This window comes from Hemitrygon akajei, chromosome 8, assembly GCF_048418815.1.
Source record: "Hemitrygon akajei chromosome 8, sHemAka1.3, whole genome shotgun sequence".
NCBI lineage: Eukaryota > Metazoa > Chordata > Chondrichthyes > Myliobatiformes > Dasyatidae > Hemitrygon > Hemitrygon akajei.
In genome coordinates, this window is record NC_133131.1 from 152,034,956 (window position 1) to 152,052,763 (window position 17,808).

Below are 17,808 nucleotides of genomic sequence, written 5' to 3' on the forward strand. Positions count from 1 at the left end.
TCTAAGCTCCCTTCATGATTGTATAGACCTCTATGAGGTTACTCCTCAGCATCCTGATCTCCAGGGAAAAATGTTCCAGCTGATCGGCCTCTCTCTATAACTCAAACCCTCCAGTTCTGCTGACATCCTCATAAATCTTGTTTGCACCCTTTCCAGTTTAGTAACAGTCTTCCAAAAAGAGGATGGCCAGAGCTGTATGCAGTATTCCAAGTGTGTCCTCACCAATGTCTGTTACATAAGACCATAAGATATAAGAGCAGAAACAGACCATTCAGCCCATTGAGTCTGATACCCCATTTAATCATGGCTGATCCATTTTTCCTCTCAGCCCCAATTTCCTGCCTTCCCCCTGTATCCCTTCCTAACTCAATATCCTGAACAAAGTCAAATGTGCCAAGCACTTTCTTCACCACCCTGAATATCTGTGGTACCACTTTCAAGAAACTATGTTTATGTAGCCCTAAGTCGCTCTGTTCTACAACACTCTCTATGGTCCTACCATTTACTGTACAAGTCCTGCCCTGATTTGTCTTCCCAAAACACAGCAGCTCAGGCTTATCTGAGTTAATCCCCATCTGCCATTCCTTGGCTTAATGGCCCAGTTGATCAAGGCCCTGCTATAATCTTAGGTAATCTTCTTCACCATCCAATCTACAAGTAATTTTGGTATTGTCTACAAGCTTAATCGCCTTGTCACCAATATTATCATCCAAAGCATTAATATAAATCACAAACAACAGTGGATCAGCATTGATCCCTGTGGAACATTGCTGCTCACAGGCCTCCGAGGTTCAAAGTTCAAAGTAAATTTATTATCAAAGTAAATATATGTTACCATATACAACACTGTGATTCATTATATGTGAAAAACCACACATAACAAGACAGACAGCCAATCAATTTGCAAAAGACAACAAACTCGGCAAATTGCGTGAAGTCAATGATGGCGCTGTCATCAACAAGCTGGAATATGGCATCGGAGCTGTTCACAGCTTCACAGTCATAGGTATAAAGCGAGCAGAACGGGGGCTAAGCACACAGCCTTGTGGTGCACTTGTGCTGATGGAGGTTCTGGAGGAGATGTTGCCAGTCCAAACCGATTGGGATCTGCAAGCGAGGAAATCAAGGATCCTGTTGCACAAGGAGGTCTTGGAACTTAATGACTAATTTTTAGGGGATGATAGTATTGAACGCTGAGCTGTAGGCAATGGAGAGCATCCTGATGGTCATGTCTTTGCTGTCCAGACGTTCCAGGGTTGAGACTAAAAAGCCAATGAAATGGCATCTGCCATAGACCAGTTGTTGTGTTAGGCAAATTGGAACAGCTCCAAGTTCCTGCTCAGGCAGGAATGATGATGATATTTCATCATCAACCTCTCGAAGCACTTCATCATAGTGGATTTGAGTGCTACTGGAGGATAGTCATTGAGGCCGATTTCCTTATTCTTCTTAGGCACCGTATTATTGAAGCCTGCTTGAAGCAGGCTGTGGCTGCGGAAGTGAGAGGTTAAAAGTATTAGTGGACATGCCAGCCAGTTGATCGGCACAGGTCTTTAGCACTTGGCCAGATACTCCATCTGGGCTGGATGTTTTCCGTGGTTTTTCCAATCTGAAAAAAAAATCCTCTGCAACCCTCTGTCACTTACTGTCAGGTGAATTTTGTATCTGGTTGGCTAGCTCACCTTGAATTCCATGTGATCTAACTTCCAGACCGGCTTGCCATGCAGTATCTTGCCTTGCTAAACCCGTGTAGATAATGCTATCCTCATCTGTTTTTTTCAGTTGCCTCTTCAGAGAAACCATTGAAATCATGAGACAAGATTTTCCATGTGGAAAGCCATGTTGACTGTCCCTAATTGGTCCTTGTTTTTCTAAATACATGTATTTACTCTCTGGTATATCTAGTTCAGCAAAGTGGAGAAATAATTAGTTTTAATGAAGCAGTGAAAGAGAAGGTTTGGTATACTCTTCTTCCCCCTTTCTTTCCAGTCCTGGTGACGGGTCTCTGCCCAAAATGTCAACTGTTTATTCCTCTCCATAGATGCTGACTGCCCTGATGAGTTCCGCCAGCATTTTATGTATGTGTTACTCTGGACATCTAGCATCTGCAGAACCTCGTCTTTGGTGTATTTCACCTTTTTAGTAGAATCAGCGGAGTATCTGCATCTTGCTAGGGGAATAAATGTAACTAGGTAGTTTTTAGTAATGCAGCTGATTAAACCCCACGTGTGCATTAGGATCTGACCGTATGAAGACTCTTTTGCATAAGTACTCATTAATTATCTGTAAGTTAGTGGTGAGCCCTTGACATGTGCATTTTTTCATGTGATTTAAGTTCAAAAGTAGATTTTATGTGGATTTACTGTTTTGCAACCTTAATCCTTGCCCTCTCTTTTTTTTCAGACGTGCACACAGAGGCAGTGCAAGCTGCTCTTGCCAAACACAAAGAGAGAAAGATGGCTGTTCCCATGCCATCGAAACGACGCTCATTGGTGGTACAAACATCAATGGATGCTTACACACCTCCAGGTAAATCAAAGCATTTGTAACCTATTGAGTCATGAGTCAAGTTTGCATTCTCCCTCCCTGTAGCAAAGTTAGTAAAATGATCTCCAAGAAATTGCTGATAACCAAAGGAGTGTCCGAGGACCAGGAGGGCAATGATTACTCCTCTGTTAAAGAGCAACAGAGATCCAGAAAAAACGTTAACGGAAACATGGTCTTAAAGATAAGATTGTAAGAATTTGGTTGGAAATTAAGTCATGAAAGATTGCACGAGTGACTTCATGAAGGGTAGATGTTGCAAGTATAAGTTTTTGCTTTTCTTAGGAGCTTGTTAGAAGCAAGGCAGAAGATATAATTCCAGTAAAGTGTACCATATGCATTTCTGAGACTACAGTGCATCTTCCACTGCTAAAATCAGTGTGAATTAATAGAATTATTTTTTTCAGAATCAAAATTTAGTTCGTTTAATTGTCATTTAACTGTTTATGAATGCCCATGAATACAGCCGAACAAATCAGCTTTACCCTAGGGTCAAGATGCGAGGCACTGTACCAGCAGTCACACACAGCACAAAGCACACACAAGTGGTATCACAATCATGCAATAAAAGAATCCCAAAACCCACGCCATCAATCCACAGCCGAACACAATAAAGCCCATCTCCCGCCCAGTGAACACTGGGGGGGCAGCACCAACTCGAGCCTGAACACCGTGTCACATTGCCGCCTGTGTCAGTGATATCACTGTATACGTCATGAAACCTGTTAACTTTGTGGCAGCAGTATGAAGCAATACATAATGTTAGAGAAAAAAACTGAATTACAGTAAGTATATATTAAATACTTTAATAAGTAGTAAATGAAATAGAAATAAGAAAGCACATGGATAGTGTTCATGATGTCAAAATCCATTCAGAAATCGGATGGAAGAAGTTGTACCTGAATCGCTGAGTGTGTGCCTTCAGGCTTCTGCACCTCCTTCCCGATGGTAGCAATGAGAAGAGGGCATGGCCTGCTGATGTGGGTCCTTAATGATGGACGCTGTCTCCTTGAAGATGTCCTGGATACTATGGAGGCTTGTCCCAAGATAGACCTGTTACGTACCCCATAACTGGGTCACTTACCAGCAAAGATAGAGAGGTCTGTTGAAGTCTGATGGTACTATTTTTAACAGTATTTATTGATAAAAATGCACAAAAATAATATCAATGCAAACATACAGATAATATACGTCGTCAATACTAAATCTAAAAGCGCGGGTATAATAATAATCAATAAGAAATAGCTCTATTGTTGTCTAGGGGATAATGTATTGTCCGATGGAAATATAAAAGTCACTTTAGTTCAGTCAAGCTGTAGGCTGCAGCCTTTTTGGTTGGAGAGAAAGACGGAGGTTTAACTTGCCCATTCCTTTTATGATGTCACTCCTTCGAGAGTCGTTGGGGGACTGATTTCCCCTTCAAGGTTAGCTAAAGCAGTGCTTCCGTGGCAAGACCCACCAATTCCGAGGCAAATGGAAAAGGACGCACGTGGGCTGGTTCCACCGGCTTTCGCTGTTACGCTGTTACAGGAGTTCTAGCATTTCTTCTGGTGCGTCTGAAGGGGCTGTTCCCCAGACCCTCTTTTATCCTGACTCACGGGGTCTCAGATGTCAATCAGGTTGGGATGATGCAATCCCTCCACCAACCCCCCCCCTCGGTTCATTGCCTGGGGGCTTCGATGCATCGTACAGTATTCAATACATAATCCCGTCTCCAAGAGACAATAGCCGTTATCAATGGTTCCGCCTTTCGGAGGCCAGGACACATTCCAAACTCTTTGTGGATTCTGCATGTCTTTCTCTCATTTCCTGGGTCTCCTGACTCGAATCAATAGCGATCCTGCGATTCTCAAAAAGGAGGGGGCCACGGGCGTAACAGACCTGACTAAGTTTCTAAGTTTACACTGCTCTCCACGGGACATACGTAGAAATTTGTGAATGTTCTTGGTGACGTACCAAATCTCCTCAAACTCCCTATGAAATATAGCCACTGTTGTACCTTCTTTGTAGCTGCATCGATATGTTGGGTCTGGGTTAAATCCTCAGAGATATGGACACCCAGGAAATTGAAATTGCTCACTCTTTCTTCTTCTGATCCATCTATGAGGACTGGTGCGTGTTCCCTTGTCCTACCCTTTCTGATGTCCACAATTACAAAGTAGTTCTTTGGTCTTAATGATGCTGAGTGCAAGGTTGTTGCTACGACACCACTCAACTAGCTGATCTGTCTTGCTCCTGTGCGCCCTCTCGTCACCATCTGAGATTCTGCCAGCAAGGGTGTATTGTCAGTAAACTTATAGATGGCATCTGAGCTGTGCCGAGCCACGTAATCATGGGTGCAGAGAAAGTAGAGCAGTGGGCTAAGCACACATCCCTGAGATGCACCAGTGTTGATTGCCATTGAGGTGGAGGTGTTATTTCCAAACCACACAGATTGTGGTGTTCCGGTTAGGAAGTCAAGGATCCGGTTACAGTTAATATACAATTTGTTGCCAGAATCCAGATTTAAGTAGTACTTGAAATGTCAGCAGTCCAAGTGAATGTTAGCAGTGACTCAAGAGGATCCTCAGCAGTCCCTTTTGTTTATTTATTCATTTGTTATGTGCTGCGTCGTATGACATGGGCGATCATGGTCTTTCCATTTTTCTACAGAAGAAGTTTACCATTGCCGCCTTCTGGGTAGTGTCTTTACAAGACAGGTGACATGTTTATTAAGTATCTGTCATAAATAATATGGAGCCCAGAATAACAATCACAGTGGCTAAATCCACATTTACTCCAAAGCTAATAAGGGTGATGGAGCAAACAAGATACAGAGGATTTAAATGGGGGAGATAAGCATGCTGACTATAAGCACAGGTGCACCTCCAGTATGCATGCTCAGTCCATTGCTCTACTCTCTGCACCCATGACTGTGTGGGTAAGCAGTGGTACCACTGTTGTTGGCAGAATCGCAGATGGAGATGAGAAGACATACCCAAGTGAGGTAGATTGAGCGGTGTCTCACCAACAGCCCTGCACTCGACATTAGCAAGACCAAGGAAATGATTGTAGATTTCAGGAAAAGGAAACTGGGAGAACAGACGCTCGTCCTTATTGAGCACTCTCCGGTGGAAAGGGTGAGCAGCTTCAAGCTCCTGGGCGTCAACATTTTGGACGATGTATCCTGGACTCAACACGTCAATGCATTGACAACAAAGGCACACCAGTGGCTGTACTTCATTAGGAGATAAAATGATTTGGTATTTCACCAAAGACACTTGCAAAATCGCCTCTAAGCCTCATGTGGAGGCTGCAACGCATAGGATTGTAAGAGGCTTCAAAGAGTTATAGACTCAGCCATCACAGTTACAACCCTCCCCACCACTAAGGATATCTCCAAGAAGGCAGGATCCATCATTAAGGACTCTTAGCATTTGGGACATAACCACTTCTCATTACTGTCATCGGAGAGTAGGTAAAAGAGCCCAAAGACGCACTCAAACTATTCTTCCTCTCTACCATCAGATTTCTGAACGGTCCACGAATCCATGTTCACTACCTTATTATTCATTGTTTTGCATCATTTATTTATTTTTGTAGTTTGTAGATTTTTATATCCTTACACTGCTGCTGCAAAGTAAAACATATCACATCATAAGTCAGTAATAATAATTATGATTTGAGCTGAATTATGGCTCTTCCTCATCTTTGAATTCCATGTTCCTAAACGGGGCCACGATGTAAGCAGAACTTTGCGGCAGTTTCTCGGAGTTGGACTGCGGCCAATCACCAAAAGGGAATTTTAAAAAAGCACGCTGGCCGTTCTGTTGAGTGTGCCAGTGTTTAGAGTGGCCTAGGCTCATCACTCTAATAGCGAGGGCAAGTATCTGATGTTAATCTCTTTCTATTCTTAATTGTTCATTCTCCATCCCTTAGGGCATAGTGTTATATTGAGAATGGCTCCAGGGGCAGTGGTTTGTACTGCACGTGGGATGGGGTAAGTCTGGGAGATGTCCAATCTCCCAGATAAACACATCTGCACCAGGTGCTCTGAGCTGCAACTCGTACAGGAGAATGAAGAGATGACCGATAGGAGCTACAGGGAGGTAGTCACCCTAGGTTGCAGGGGACAGGTAACTGGGTGACTGTCAGGAGATGGAAAGGAAATGCACAGCCCGTGCAGTGTAAACATGTGGCCATTCCCCTTAGTAATAAGTATAAGTTTAGATACTGTTGAGGGGGATGACCTACCAGGGAGAAGTCACAGTGACCAGATCTCTGGCACAGAGTCTGGTGCTGCGGCTCAGAAGAGCAGAGATGTGAAGAGAATAATGCGTTGATAGGACATTCCTTAGTCAGAGGAACAGAGATGGGCGTGATAGAGACAGCTGGGTGGTATGTTAGATTGTGAAGGCAAATGCAATGTTAGCATTTGTTTAAAGATGACTGGAATATAAAAGCAAGGATATAATGTTAAGGCTTTATAAAGCGTGGTTGAGGCCTCACCTGGAGCGTTGTGAATAATTTTGGTCTCCTCTGGAGAGAGTTCAAAAGATGTTCATGAAAATGATTCCAGGATTGAATGGCTTGTCATATGAAGCGAGTTTGATGGCTCTGGGCCTGTATTCACTGGAATATGGAGAGGATGTTTCCTTTGGTGGGAGAATTTAGGACCAGGGACAGAGCCTCAGAAGAGAGGGGCATCCTTTTAGAATGGCGCTGAGGAGGAATTTCTTTAGCCAGAGAGCGGTGAATCTCATTGTCCCAGGCAGCTGTGGAGGCCAAGTCTTCACGTGTATTTGAGGCCGAGGTTGAGAGATTCCTGATTGGCCAGTGCATGAAGGGATATGGGGAGAAGGCAAGACATTGGGGCTGAGAGGGAAAATTGGATCAGCCATGAAGGAATGACAGAGCAGACCTGATGGGCCAAATGGCCTGATTCTGCTCCTATATCTTATGGTCTTATGTATCTGCAACGTAATAGCAAAATAGTAATTCAAATGCTACATTGTAATAATCTTTATAGCACCATGGCATTGAAGAGATTTCTTAATTAAATCATTCGGAGGACATCCATCACACTCCAAAAATGTGTAAAAATAAAGAAACTAAGGCAATTAATACATGTAGTAGCTAAGATTACTTATTATTAGCTGTTAAAATTAAAGTTTGAACAGTAGCCTGAAGCAGGAACATTACAACAATTAGAATTCTGACGTGATAGGCACAGTTTAATCTTAAAATTATGTAGAAATTTTCTCAGTCATGAATAAAGACAAGTATCTAACTGACTGTGACCAATGCCAGCTGAGATCTCTAATTTTCACATGGTAGTGATGGCCAAACATTTGTTGGAATTGGCGACAAAGCCAGAAGTTGCAATGCTTTGTGCTGAAGCTCCCGTGGCACATTTATGTCGAAGTTTACTGAAAGCCCAATGAGGTAACTATCAGTGGTGCGTGCCAACGGCTGACGCACGGCCAAGGTGCAAAATGGATTGAAACAGCAGCTTATTTACTATTTCTACCAACGTACAGGAGAGCAGGAGTTTCACAATTTGTGCATGAAAACAAGGGCAGAGAAAAACAAGTATTGAACTGCCTTGGCCTGCGAGGCTGCATTTACCATCCACAGACACAAGAGATCCTGCAGATGCTGGCAGTCCCGAGCTACACACACAAAATGCTTGAGGAACTCAGCAGGTCAGGCGGCGTCTATGGGGGGAAATAAGTAGTCAACTTTCTTGGGTTGAGACCCTTCTTCAGGACTGGAAAGGAAGGAGGAAGAAGGCAGAATAAGAAAATGGGGGGAGGAGAGGAGTGCAAGCTGGCAGATGATAGATTAAGTCGATTAAGGTGGGGAAGGGGTTGTAGTGAGAAGCTGGGAGGTAATAGGTGGAAAAGGCTGAAGGACAAGGAATCTGATAGGAGAGGAGAGTGAATCACCAGAGAAAGGGAAGGAGAAGACACACTGGAATGAGGTGATAGGCAGGTGAGGAGATGAGAAGGGATAAGAGGGGAGCCAGAACTCCTTCTCCCTGTTTCCGTTCCCCTTCTTCACCTCCTATTCTGAAGCTTTTCTATGTTTCATCAAGATTTCCTCCTTCTAAAGAGTACAGATTCAGATTTTGTCACCTTTTGATTGGGGCAATGGAGACAAGTTTTCCCCCCTCACCTCAAACCTATGGCCTCCAGTTTTAGACTCCCTTATCCAGGGAAAGAAGACTTAATTGAGCTCCTCGTGATTTTATAAACTCCTACCTTGAACTGCTGCATTCTGGCAATCTTTCCCCTTTCCCTCAGCCCAGATGATGCAGAGTTTCAACCCAGACATCAACATGTACCTTTCTCCCCCAACCGTTTGCATGTTGGTTGTTTATCAGTCCTTGTGTGCAGTTTTTCATTTATTCTAATGCATTCCTTTGTTTTACTGTGAATGCCTGCAAAATTTAATAATGTATATAGTGACATATACAGTACATACTTCAATAATAAATTTACACAGTTGCTGTTCTTATCCCTACCACCAGGGAAGAGGTACAGGAGCCTGAAGTACACTCAATGTTTTAAGAACAATGTATTTCCCTTCACCATCAGATTTCTGAATAGATACTGAACCAATCAAGGGACATTATGTCACTATTTTGCTTTTTTTTGCACTACAGTCGGCCCTCCTTATCCGCGTGTTCCACATGCGTGGATTCAACCAATCACGGATCGGGAAAACCCGGAAGTTGAGCATTGTTTGCCTCGCGTCTCATTTGTTCACTACTTGCGTTGTGAGCGAGAGGAAGGAGTTTAAGGCTAGTAAGAGATGGCTGGCTAGCTACGTAAAGCGCTACAGCCTCAAGAACTTAAAGATCACGGGAGAATCGGGATCGGCTGATGCCGAGGCAGCATCAGCGTTCCCAGAAGAGCTACGATGGTTGCACCTGTACTGAACATGTACAGACTTTTCTTTCTTGTCATTATTCCCTAAACAATACAGTATAACAACTATTTACATAGCATTTACATTGTATTGGGTATTATAAGTAATCTAGAGATGATTTAAAATATACAGGAGGATGTGCGTAGGTTATATGCAAATGCTACGGCATTTTATATAAGGGACTTGAGCATCCATGTTTTTTGGTATCCGCGGGGGGTCCCGGAACGAATCCCCTGCGGATAAAGAGGGCCAACTGTACTTAATTAATTTCATTATACACATATATATTGTAATTTATAGTATTTTAAATGTATTGCACTGTACTGCCAAACAACAAATCTCACAACATATGACAGTGGTATTAAACCTGATTCTGGGTTCTCCAAGTGTTCTCTTTTCTTTTTTTCCCAGATTCCAGCACTTGCATTCCCTTTCATCTTCATGCATAACCTAATGTTTTTGGTGCTTCTTTTAACTTCTTCTAGATACCTCTTCTGGGTCGGAGGATGAGGGATCAGGGCAAGGCGACTCCCAAGGAACCCCTTCCTCCAGCCAAGGCAGCCTGAATATGGAACACTGGATAAGCCGAGCGATCCATGGCTCCACCACGTCATCCACCAACTCATCCTCTTCCACGCAGAGCGGCGGGAGTAACGCTGCTAATGCATTGGCTGATGTCATGACACAAACGCGCATCGGTTGGTACAATGTTTATTCATCGCCGTAGCTATTTGCTACTTCATTTAAAGCAGTAATTTACACCTTGGCTTTTTAAAATCAACTTGGGTAACTCGCAGCCTGTGTGATTTTGTTTCTATTCCAAGCATATTTCTATTCTAAGCTTTCTAAAGTCTATCTCTTACATCACAGACACAGGTACTTCAACCGACTGTGCCATTGTCTCAAGCCTATCTGTACTAATCCCTCTTGTTCACATTAATTCTGTATCCCTCTGTGCCCAGCTGCTTGAAGTACCTGTCCAGGTGGATCCTAAAAGCTAGTGTTCCTCCTGCCTCACCTGCTCAGATATCAACTACTCTGTGTGGAAAAGTTACCCTAAGCTCCCGTTTAAACCTTCTCTCTCTCTCTCACCTTAAAACAATGTTATCTGTTTGAGATACCCTGCCATAGGGAACAGACCGTGGCTTGCTGTCCTGTTTATACCTCTCATAATTTTATATCTCTTGTTACTTCCCAGCCTCATTCCCTCCAAGGAAGAAACACCCAGCGTATCCAATCTACATAACTCAAGGCTGCAAATCCAGCCAAACTTTTCTGCAGCCTTATCACATCTTCACTGCGACATAGCAACCAAAACTGCTCACAATGCTCAAGTGTGGCCTATTGAGTGTTTTGTATAATTGTAACGCGACGTTCCAATTCTTGTAATCTTTGCTTTGGTCAACGAAGGCAGGCATGTCATCTGCCTTCTTCACCCCCGACCACCTGTGTTGCAACTTTTGTGGAACTATGTACTTGTTCCCCAAGTTCTCGCTGTACCACGACGCTTCTCAACTAGGGTCCTTTTGTTCATTGTGTATTTCCTGGCCTGGTTTAATTTCCCAAAATGAATCGCTTTGCAGTTGTCTGAGTTAAATTCTATCTGACATTCATTTGCTCACTTTCTCAGTCGATTTGCAGCCTGTTGTGATTTGAGAGCCATTTTTATTCACTGTCCACTACACCACCAATCGTGATGTCATTGATTATGTGCTAAGCCATACCAATCAGTCCTTGCCTCTCCAAATGCAAGTAACTGCTCTCTCACGGAATCCCTTCCAAAAAGTTTCCCAGATCCGATGTTAAACTTCCCTGGCTTTTCCTTGCTGCCCTTCTTAAGTAAAGGCACAATGGGTATCACCCTCCACAGCGTCATAGTGTAATGTAGTAAGGGAACAGGCCCTTCGGCCCAGCTCATCCATTCCAACCATGGTGCTCACCAAGCAAGCATTATTTACCTGCATTTAGCCCAAACTCATGGGCTACTGAAGTAGTCAGTCTTTTGCTATCTCACCCATGCCTAAAAAATGAATATTATATGAATGTTTCAAAGCAATAATGTTGTTGTTTATTCTTTGGATTCTGATTTTTATTAGACTTTCAAAAATGTATGCAACTGTATAATAAAGTGTTTTAAAAAAAAGGAAGAACACTGCGGATGCTGGAAATCTGAAATAAAAACAGCAAATGCTGCAGAAACTCAGCAGACCAGGCTGCATCTGTGGGAAGAGAAACAGAGTCATCACCTCAGGACAGAAAACTTAATCAAAACAGGAGACAAAAGAAGTTTATAAAGAAGCAGGGTGTGTGCACAATGGGGGGAGGCGATTCATGAGGAGCGGGGGGGTTATATCTCTGATGGGGGGAAAACATGATTGTGCTTAATGAGTGAATGGCAGCAGTTGAGTGAGAACATAGAGGAATGAATATAGGTGTTGGGAAACACAGAGTGGGTGGACCTGTCCAACAGGCCGGGCTAGGCATTTCCTAAGAACCGAAGAAAGAGGAGCAGGAGTAAGCCATCTAGCCCGTCGAACTTGCTCCACCATTCAATTAGAACATGCCTCATCTGACGGTAGCTCTTCTCCATAACCCTTCAACCCCTGCTATGCAAAAACCTGTCTAACTGTGTATAAATCAGGATCTTCTTTGCCCTTCTCCTGAGGCACGTATTGGGCACTGCAACAGAGGGGGTCTGCCCCCACACTAGACCAGACGGCTGGCTCTTTAACCTTGCCCACCTAAGGCCAAAGTATGTGAGACTATGATCAGAGATGTGCTGTTTGCTGATGATGCAGCAGTCACAGCCTACACTCCAGAGCTTGAAGGATCACTTCCCCCAGGCCCGCAAGGGATTTAGTCTGACTATCAGCCTGAAAAAGACAAACATCTTGTCATTACCATTGATATCTTCAAACCGGACATTGTTCATCAGTTCACAGACCTGGGGTCTGTCATCAGTGACGGCCTCTCCTTGGATGCAGAACTCGACAAGTGCACCGGGAAGGCTGAGCAACTCTTGTCCGCCTCACCACGTGAGTCTGGAGAGCTCCAAACTCTCACTCAAAACAAAGATGGTAGTGTAGAGTGTTTGTGTCACCAGTACACTGCTGCACAGCGGCAAGACTTCAACAACATACGCGAAGCAGAAGGGAAGGCTCAAGATCTTCTATTTAAGGTGCTTTCGTCGGGCGTTGTGCGTCTCCTGGATATACTGAGATCCTCTCCCTTGCCAGCCTCCCCAATGTGTATACCCTGCTCAGGTGGCGTAGACTATGCTGGTTGAGCCGTGGCTTCTGAATCCGAGCTGGCTTCAGGCAAGAGAACCGCTGGCCACCCGAAACTGCGGTATGGGGACGTGCACACGTTGGACATCGAGTCCGGGGAGGAGTTTGCAGGTGACCACGCCAGATGGAGAAGCACCCTGAAGCGACACCTTTAAGTCAGGCAGGGAAAAATTCCTGAAAGCAGCAGAAGACAAACAGGCCCATTGAAGGGAACGCTGCATCTCCAGCAGAGCTGAGGCCATTTATAGATGCGACCTTTGCAACAGTGACTGCCACTCTCTCATTGGTGTGGTCAGGCACAGACGGCACTGTGCCAACATAGACAGTTTGCAACGTCCATGGCCGAGCTCCATCAATGGAGGGCCACAAAGTCTCTACTGCTTCCTTGGGATTCACAAATCTCTGGAAAAAGCAGTCCCTCCATATCAGTCTGGCCTGCTCAAAATAAAAGCAGGTGATGTTACATAAATGCTCCAGGGAATGGAAAAGGTAAATCTATTCCCCTGGATCTTCTGTGTCCTCCGCTTCTAGAGAGGTAAAGAGCAAACCAGCTATTCCAGTGTCACCGAGAAATCAAGTTACCTGGCTTTGCTGAATTCAATATTGAGTCTGGAATATTTCTTCACTATTCTTGGTGCGGCTGTAACGAAACCCAATTTCCCTCGGGATCAATAAAGTATGTCTGTCTGTCTGAAAGCTTCAACGTTCCCAGATGGGAAGTAAGCATGCCTTTACAGCCTTCTGGACACAACATTGAATTCTACAAGTTGAGGTGACTTGATTTTTCTGTCTGTATTTGTGGTTGTTTGTTTGTTTCCACTTTCTGGGAGTGCTGAACCTTTCCCCCCCCCCCCCCCCCCTGTCTATCCAAGCATACCTTCCTGCGTGGCATTTCACAACTCTTATATTCTTTTGTCTGTATTATTCATCTCTTAACTGCTCCCATTCACTCACTAAGCAAATCAATTTGCTCACATTTATCTCCACGCTCACCCCAGTTTTACCCTATCAGAGACATTCCTCTCCCCCACCTCTCCTTCACCTTAATGAGCCTCTTTTGTCTCCTTCCCAGATCGAACGAGTCTGTGACCTGAAGCGTTAACTCTGTTTCTGCTCCTACAGCTGTGTCCTGAGCTGAAAAGTATTTCCAGCATCTTTTGTTTTTATTTTTATAACAAATTTGTGAATCGTGATGTATTTTATACACTGCACAGGGAAATACAAAGGTAAGAGCAGTTTTTGAGTTATGAGGAAAGTTTGTAAAAAATTGGCCTTTTCATGCAAGTGGTGTTACATAAATGGCTCCAGGGAATGGAAAAGTTACATCTGAAATGAACTTCCACTGCTTTTGAAATCTAACATATCCAAACCATTTCAGGAAGCTGCAGTAGCAGCTTTTGTTGAGTATGTGGTTGTAATGAGATACATCAATACCTTTCCTGACTCGAATCAGAATCAGCTTTAATACCACAGGCATGTAGTGTAAAATCTGTTGTTCTGCAGCTGCTATACGGTGCCATACGTATAGTTTACAAAAAGAAATATCTGTATATGTAAAAAATAAATTAAATAAGTAGTGCAAAAAGAGACCAAGAAAATGTGAGAAAGTGTTAATTGTCTGTGCAGAAATTTGATAGCGGGGGGGAGGGGTGGCGAAGAAGCTGTACCTAACGTGTTGTGGCTCCTGTGCATCCTCCCTGATGGCAGCAATGAGAAAAAGGCATGCTGATTGCACAAACGAGAGAAAATCTGCAGATGGTGGAAACCCAGTGCAACACACTCAAAATACTGGAGGAACTCAGCAGGCCAGACGGCGTCTGTGGAAAGATAGAAACGGGGCTGATGATGGGTCTCGGCCCAAGAAGTCGACTGTTCCTTTCCATAAGTGCTGTCTGGCCTGCTGAGTTCCTCCAGCACTTTTGTGTGTGTTGATAACATTCTGGGAAACACCTTAATGCATTTCACCATATTAAAAGGAAGTTACAGTTGTTCTACAATTTTGCTTCAAGTGTATGAAAAGATAAAATAGCAATGCAGCCAATCTGTAACTTTCGAATGGAAGCATTTTGAGTAAAAAAAATGGAAAACGTGGACATTCATTATGAAATAGCTCCTGTACCTAAGAAGGTGTCCAGAGTATGTTTGTGGTTTGCTGCTGCTGTAGCCCGTCCACTTCAAGGTTTGACACTGAGAGATGCTCTCTCTCTGGTTGTTTGAGTTACTCTCACCTCCCTCTCAACTTGAACCAGCCTAGCCGATCTCCTTTGACCTCTCTCATTAACAAGGCATTTTCTCCCCCACAGAAATGCCCATCACTGGACATTTTTTGTTCTTTGCACCATTCCCTGTAAACTCTGGAGACTGTTGTGTGTGAAAATCCCAGGAGATCAGCAGTTTCTGAGGTACTAAAACCACCCCACCTGGCTTGGATCACATCTCTTCCCCATCCTGATGTCTGGTCTGAACGACAATTGAACCTCTTGACCGTGTCTTCATGCTTTTATGCTTTCAATAACTGCCACGTGATTAGCTGATTAGATATTTGCATTAACGAATAGGTGTAGAGGTGCACCCAGTAAGGGTATTCTAAAAGGAAAATACATCCTGAAAATACAATTAAATAATTTGAATATTTTGTTAGAGGATGAAGTTTGACTCACAGTGAGTGCAAAGTACAACATGGTACTTTTGGATATCACTGTTGGCTATAGCTATATTATCTGTTTGATGAAACTTGATTAGTTAAATGAGTTATTGCCCGCTGAGAAATAAAAACCAGAACCAGCCTTTAACGTATGAATGTGCTGAGCTGTTGGCATCAGGTTCAGAATATTGGATGAGTTGAGGCTGTAGAGGCAATCTATTGGTACAATGATACGATTAAAGATGTCAGCCATAGATAACCAGCTATTTGTGCTAGATGTAATTACAAAAAGTGCTTGCAAAGTCTGTGTTATTATCCCAGTAGGAGGCCAGAAATGCATCATTTGAATACTCTGCTGCCATTTTGATATAATAGATTTAATATGTTGCATGTTGAAATAATACAGTAAGTACAATTGAGTGAAAAGGTCATGCAGATGATCTGTTTCAGTTATTGGCAACTTCAAACAAGATCTGGAACTCCTGATTGAAGGAAAATGAACAGATGGCAATTGTTTTATTTTGTTTCCTGAACATACCATTCCTTTGAATGGGTAGATACACTTGCTTTCTTGCTGGTTGATGTGAAATTTTTAGCTTACGTTCTGAACCCAAATGCAGGAGATTTTGCAGATGCTGGATATCAAGTGTAAAGCGGACAAGATGCTTGGAGGGCTTAGCAGCTCAGGCAGTATCTATGGAGAGGAATAAACAGTTCAGCCCAAAACGCTGGCTTTGTTCCTCTCCATAGATGGTGCCTGACCTGCTGAGTTCCTCTAGCATTTCGTGTGTGTTTCTAAAAACAACGGTGATGTCATGCAATATTAAAAGGTAATTGGCACTAACTTCTTGTTAAGTTGAAATTGTTAATGCCCTGAGTAGTATCACACACAAAATTCTGGAGGAACTCAGCAGGCCAGACAGCATCTTTGGAAAAGAGTAGTCGACATTTTGGGCCGAGACCCTTCATCAGGACTGGAAAAAAAATGAGAAGGGTCTCGGCCAAAAATGTCAACTGTTTATTCTTTTCCAATAATGCTGCCTGGCCTGCTGAGTTCATCCAGTATTTTGTGTGTGTGTTTTGATTTGCAGCATCTGCAGATTCTCTCTTGTCCCTGTGTACTATATTTAATTATTGTATCCATCTTCTTAAAGTTTTCTTTACATTTGTTTTGAACTAGGGAAAGAACTTGGTTAATTCATTCACTAGTGACAGAACACATTGTGTGGGGTACCACGGTAATGTAGTGGTTATAGCACAATGCTATTACAGCTCAGGACATTGGGGTTCAGCGTTCAGTTCCAATGTCACCTGCAAGGCATCTGTACATCCTCCCTGTACAATGTGGGAGTTTTCTCTGGGCGCTCCAGTTTCTTCCCACAGTCCAAAGACATTCTGGTTAATAGGTTCAATCACAAACGAGAGAAACTCTGCAGATGCTGGAAATCCAAACAACACACACAAAATGATGGGGGAACTCAGCAGGCCAGGCAGCATCTATGGGAAAGAGCATACTATGGAAAAGAGTATAGTCAACGTTTCGGGCCGGTCATTGTAAATTGGGGGTTAAATTGCGGGTTGCTGTGTGGTGCCACTCAAAGTGCACATTCCTTGCTGTATCTCAATAAATCAATACATAAACGTGTAGCGGGCTGGATTCGGAGAGAGAGACTCCCATCCGTTCATTCAGTTTTAGAAGTTGATTTCATGAGAGTTTTGGTAAATTTAATTGTATAATAGAGTCAGCACAGGAGTCTGTACAGCGATCCAGTCAGTCCCTTACCCCTGCTCTTTCCCGTAGCCCTGGAAATTATTATCTCTGGTATTGTGCAATTCCTTTTTGAAAGTCCGGATTAAGCCAGTTTCCACTGATCTTCCAAGCATCTGGTTCTTGACTGTAACTACATCTGGAGAAGGTGAAAATCACATCACTAAACCGCCCTACTCTTGCATCTATACCCTTCAATTTTAATCTGCATTTCCTGGCTCTCACACTACTGAGGGCATCTCTCAATTTACACTATTTTAAGTTTTCTCATGTTTGTGACTAAGTCTATTGTGACTGTCTCAATCAAATCACTCTCAAATTGCTTCCTGAAAATGTGTTCTCACCTTTGCTTTTTCAGGAGCTAACGCACAAAATGAGACTTCATTGCACTGTTTGCATTTATCTGGAGATATTGATTAAATATAGATTAGGTGAGAATGAGGACATTCATGGTGTTTCTGAGCAGAACACTCAGTGAGCACACCACAACGACCTGATAATAGATACTTGGGGTTTAGAAAGATATCACAGAGGGGCTTGAGCAGAATCTGGCCACGGTTACTCAACCTACACGTGCTTAGAGAGTTAATAGAGGAGAGAAAGATGAGTTGTTTCACCATTTCCCAAGTAGATTCAAACTCTAAAGAAGCTGT

The 17,808-nt window shown here is 43.3% G+C and overlaps 1 protein-coding gene across 4 annotated transcripts in view; it reads left to right on the forward strand.

Annotated features, from left to right (window-relative positions):
* LOC140732346 (disco-interacting protein 2 homolog C) overlaps positions 1-17,808 on the forward strand; it is a 605,485-nt gene that overhangs the window by 378,754 nt on the left and 208,923 nt on the right. For all 4 annotated transcript variants that reach the window (XM_073054850.1, XM_073054852.1, XM_073054853.1 and 1 more), the window contains 2 exons: positions 2,404-2,529; positions 9,942-10,154. In XM_073054850.1, coding sequence (XP_072910951.1) covers positions 2,404-2,529; positions 9,942-10,154 — 339 coding nt within the window. The remainder of the gene's footprint in view (positions 1-2,403; positions 2,530-9,941; positions 10,155-17,808) is intronic.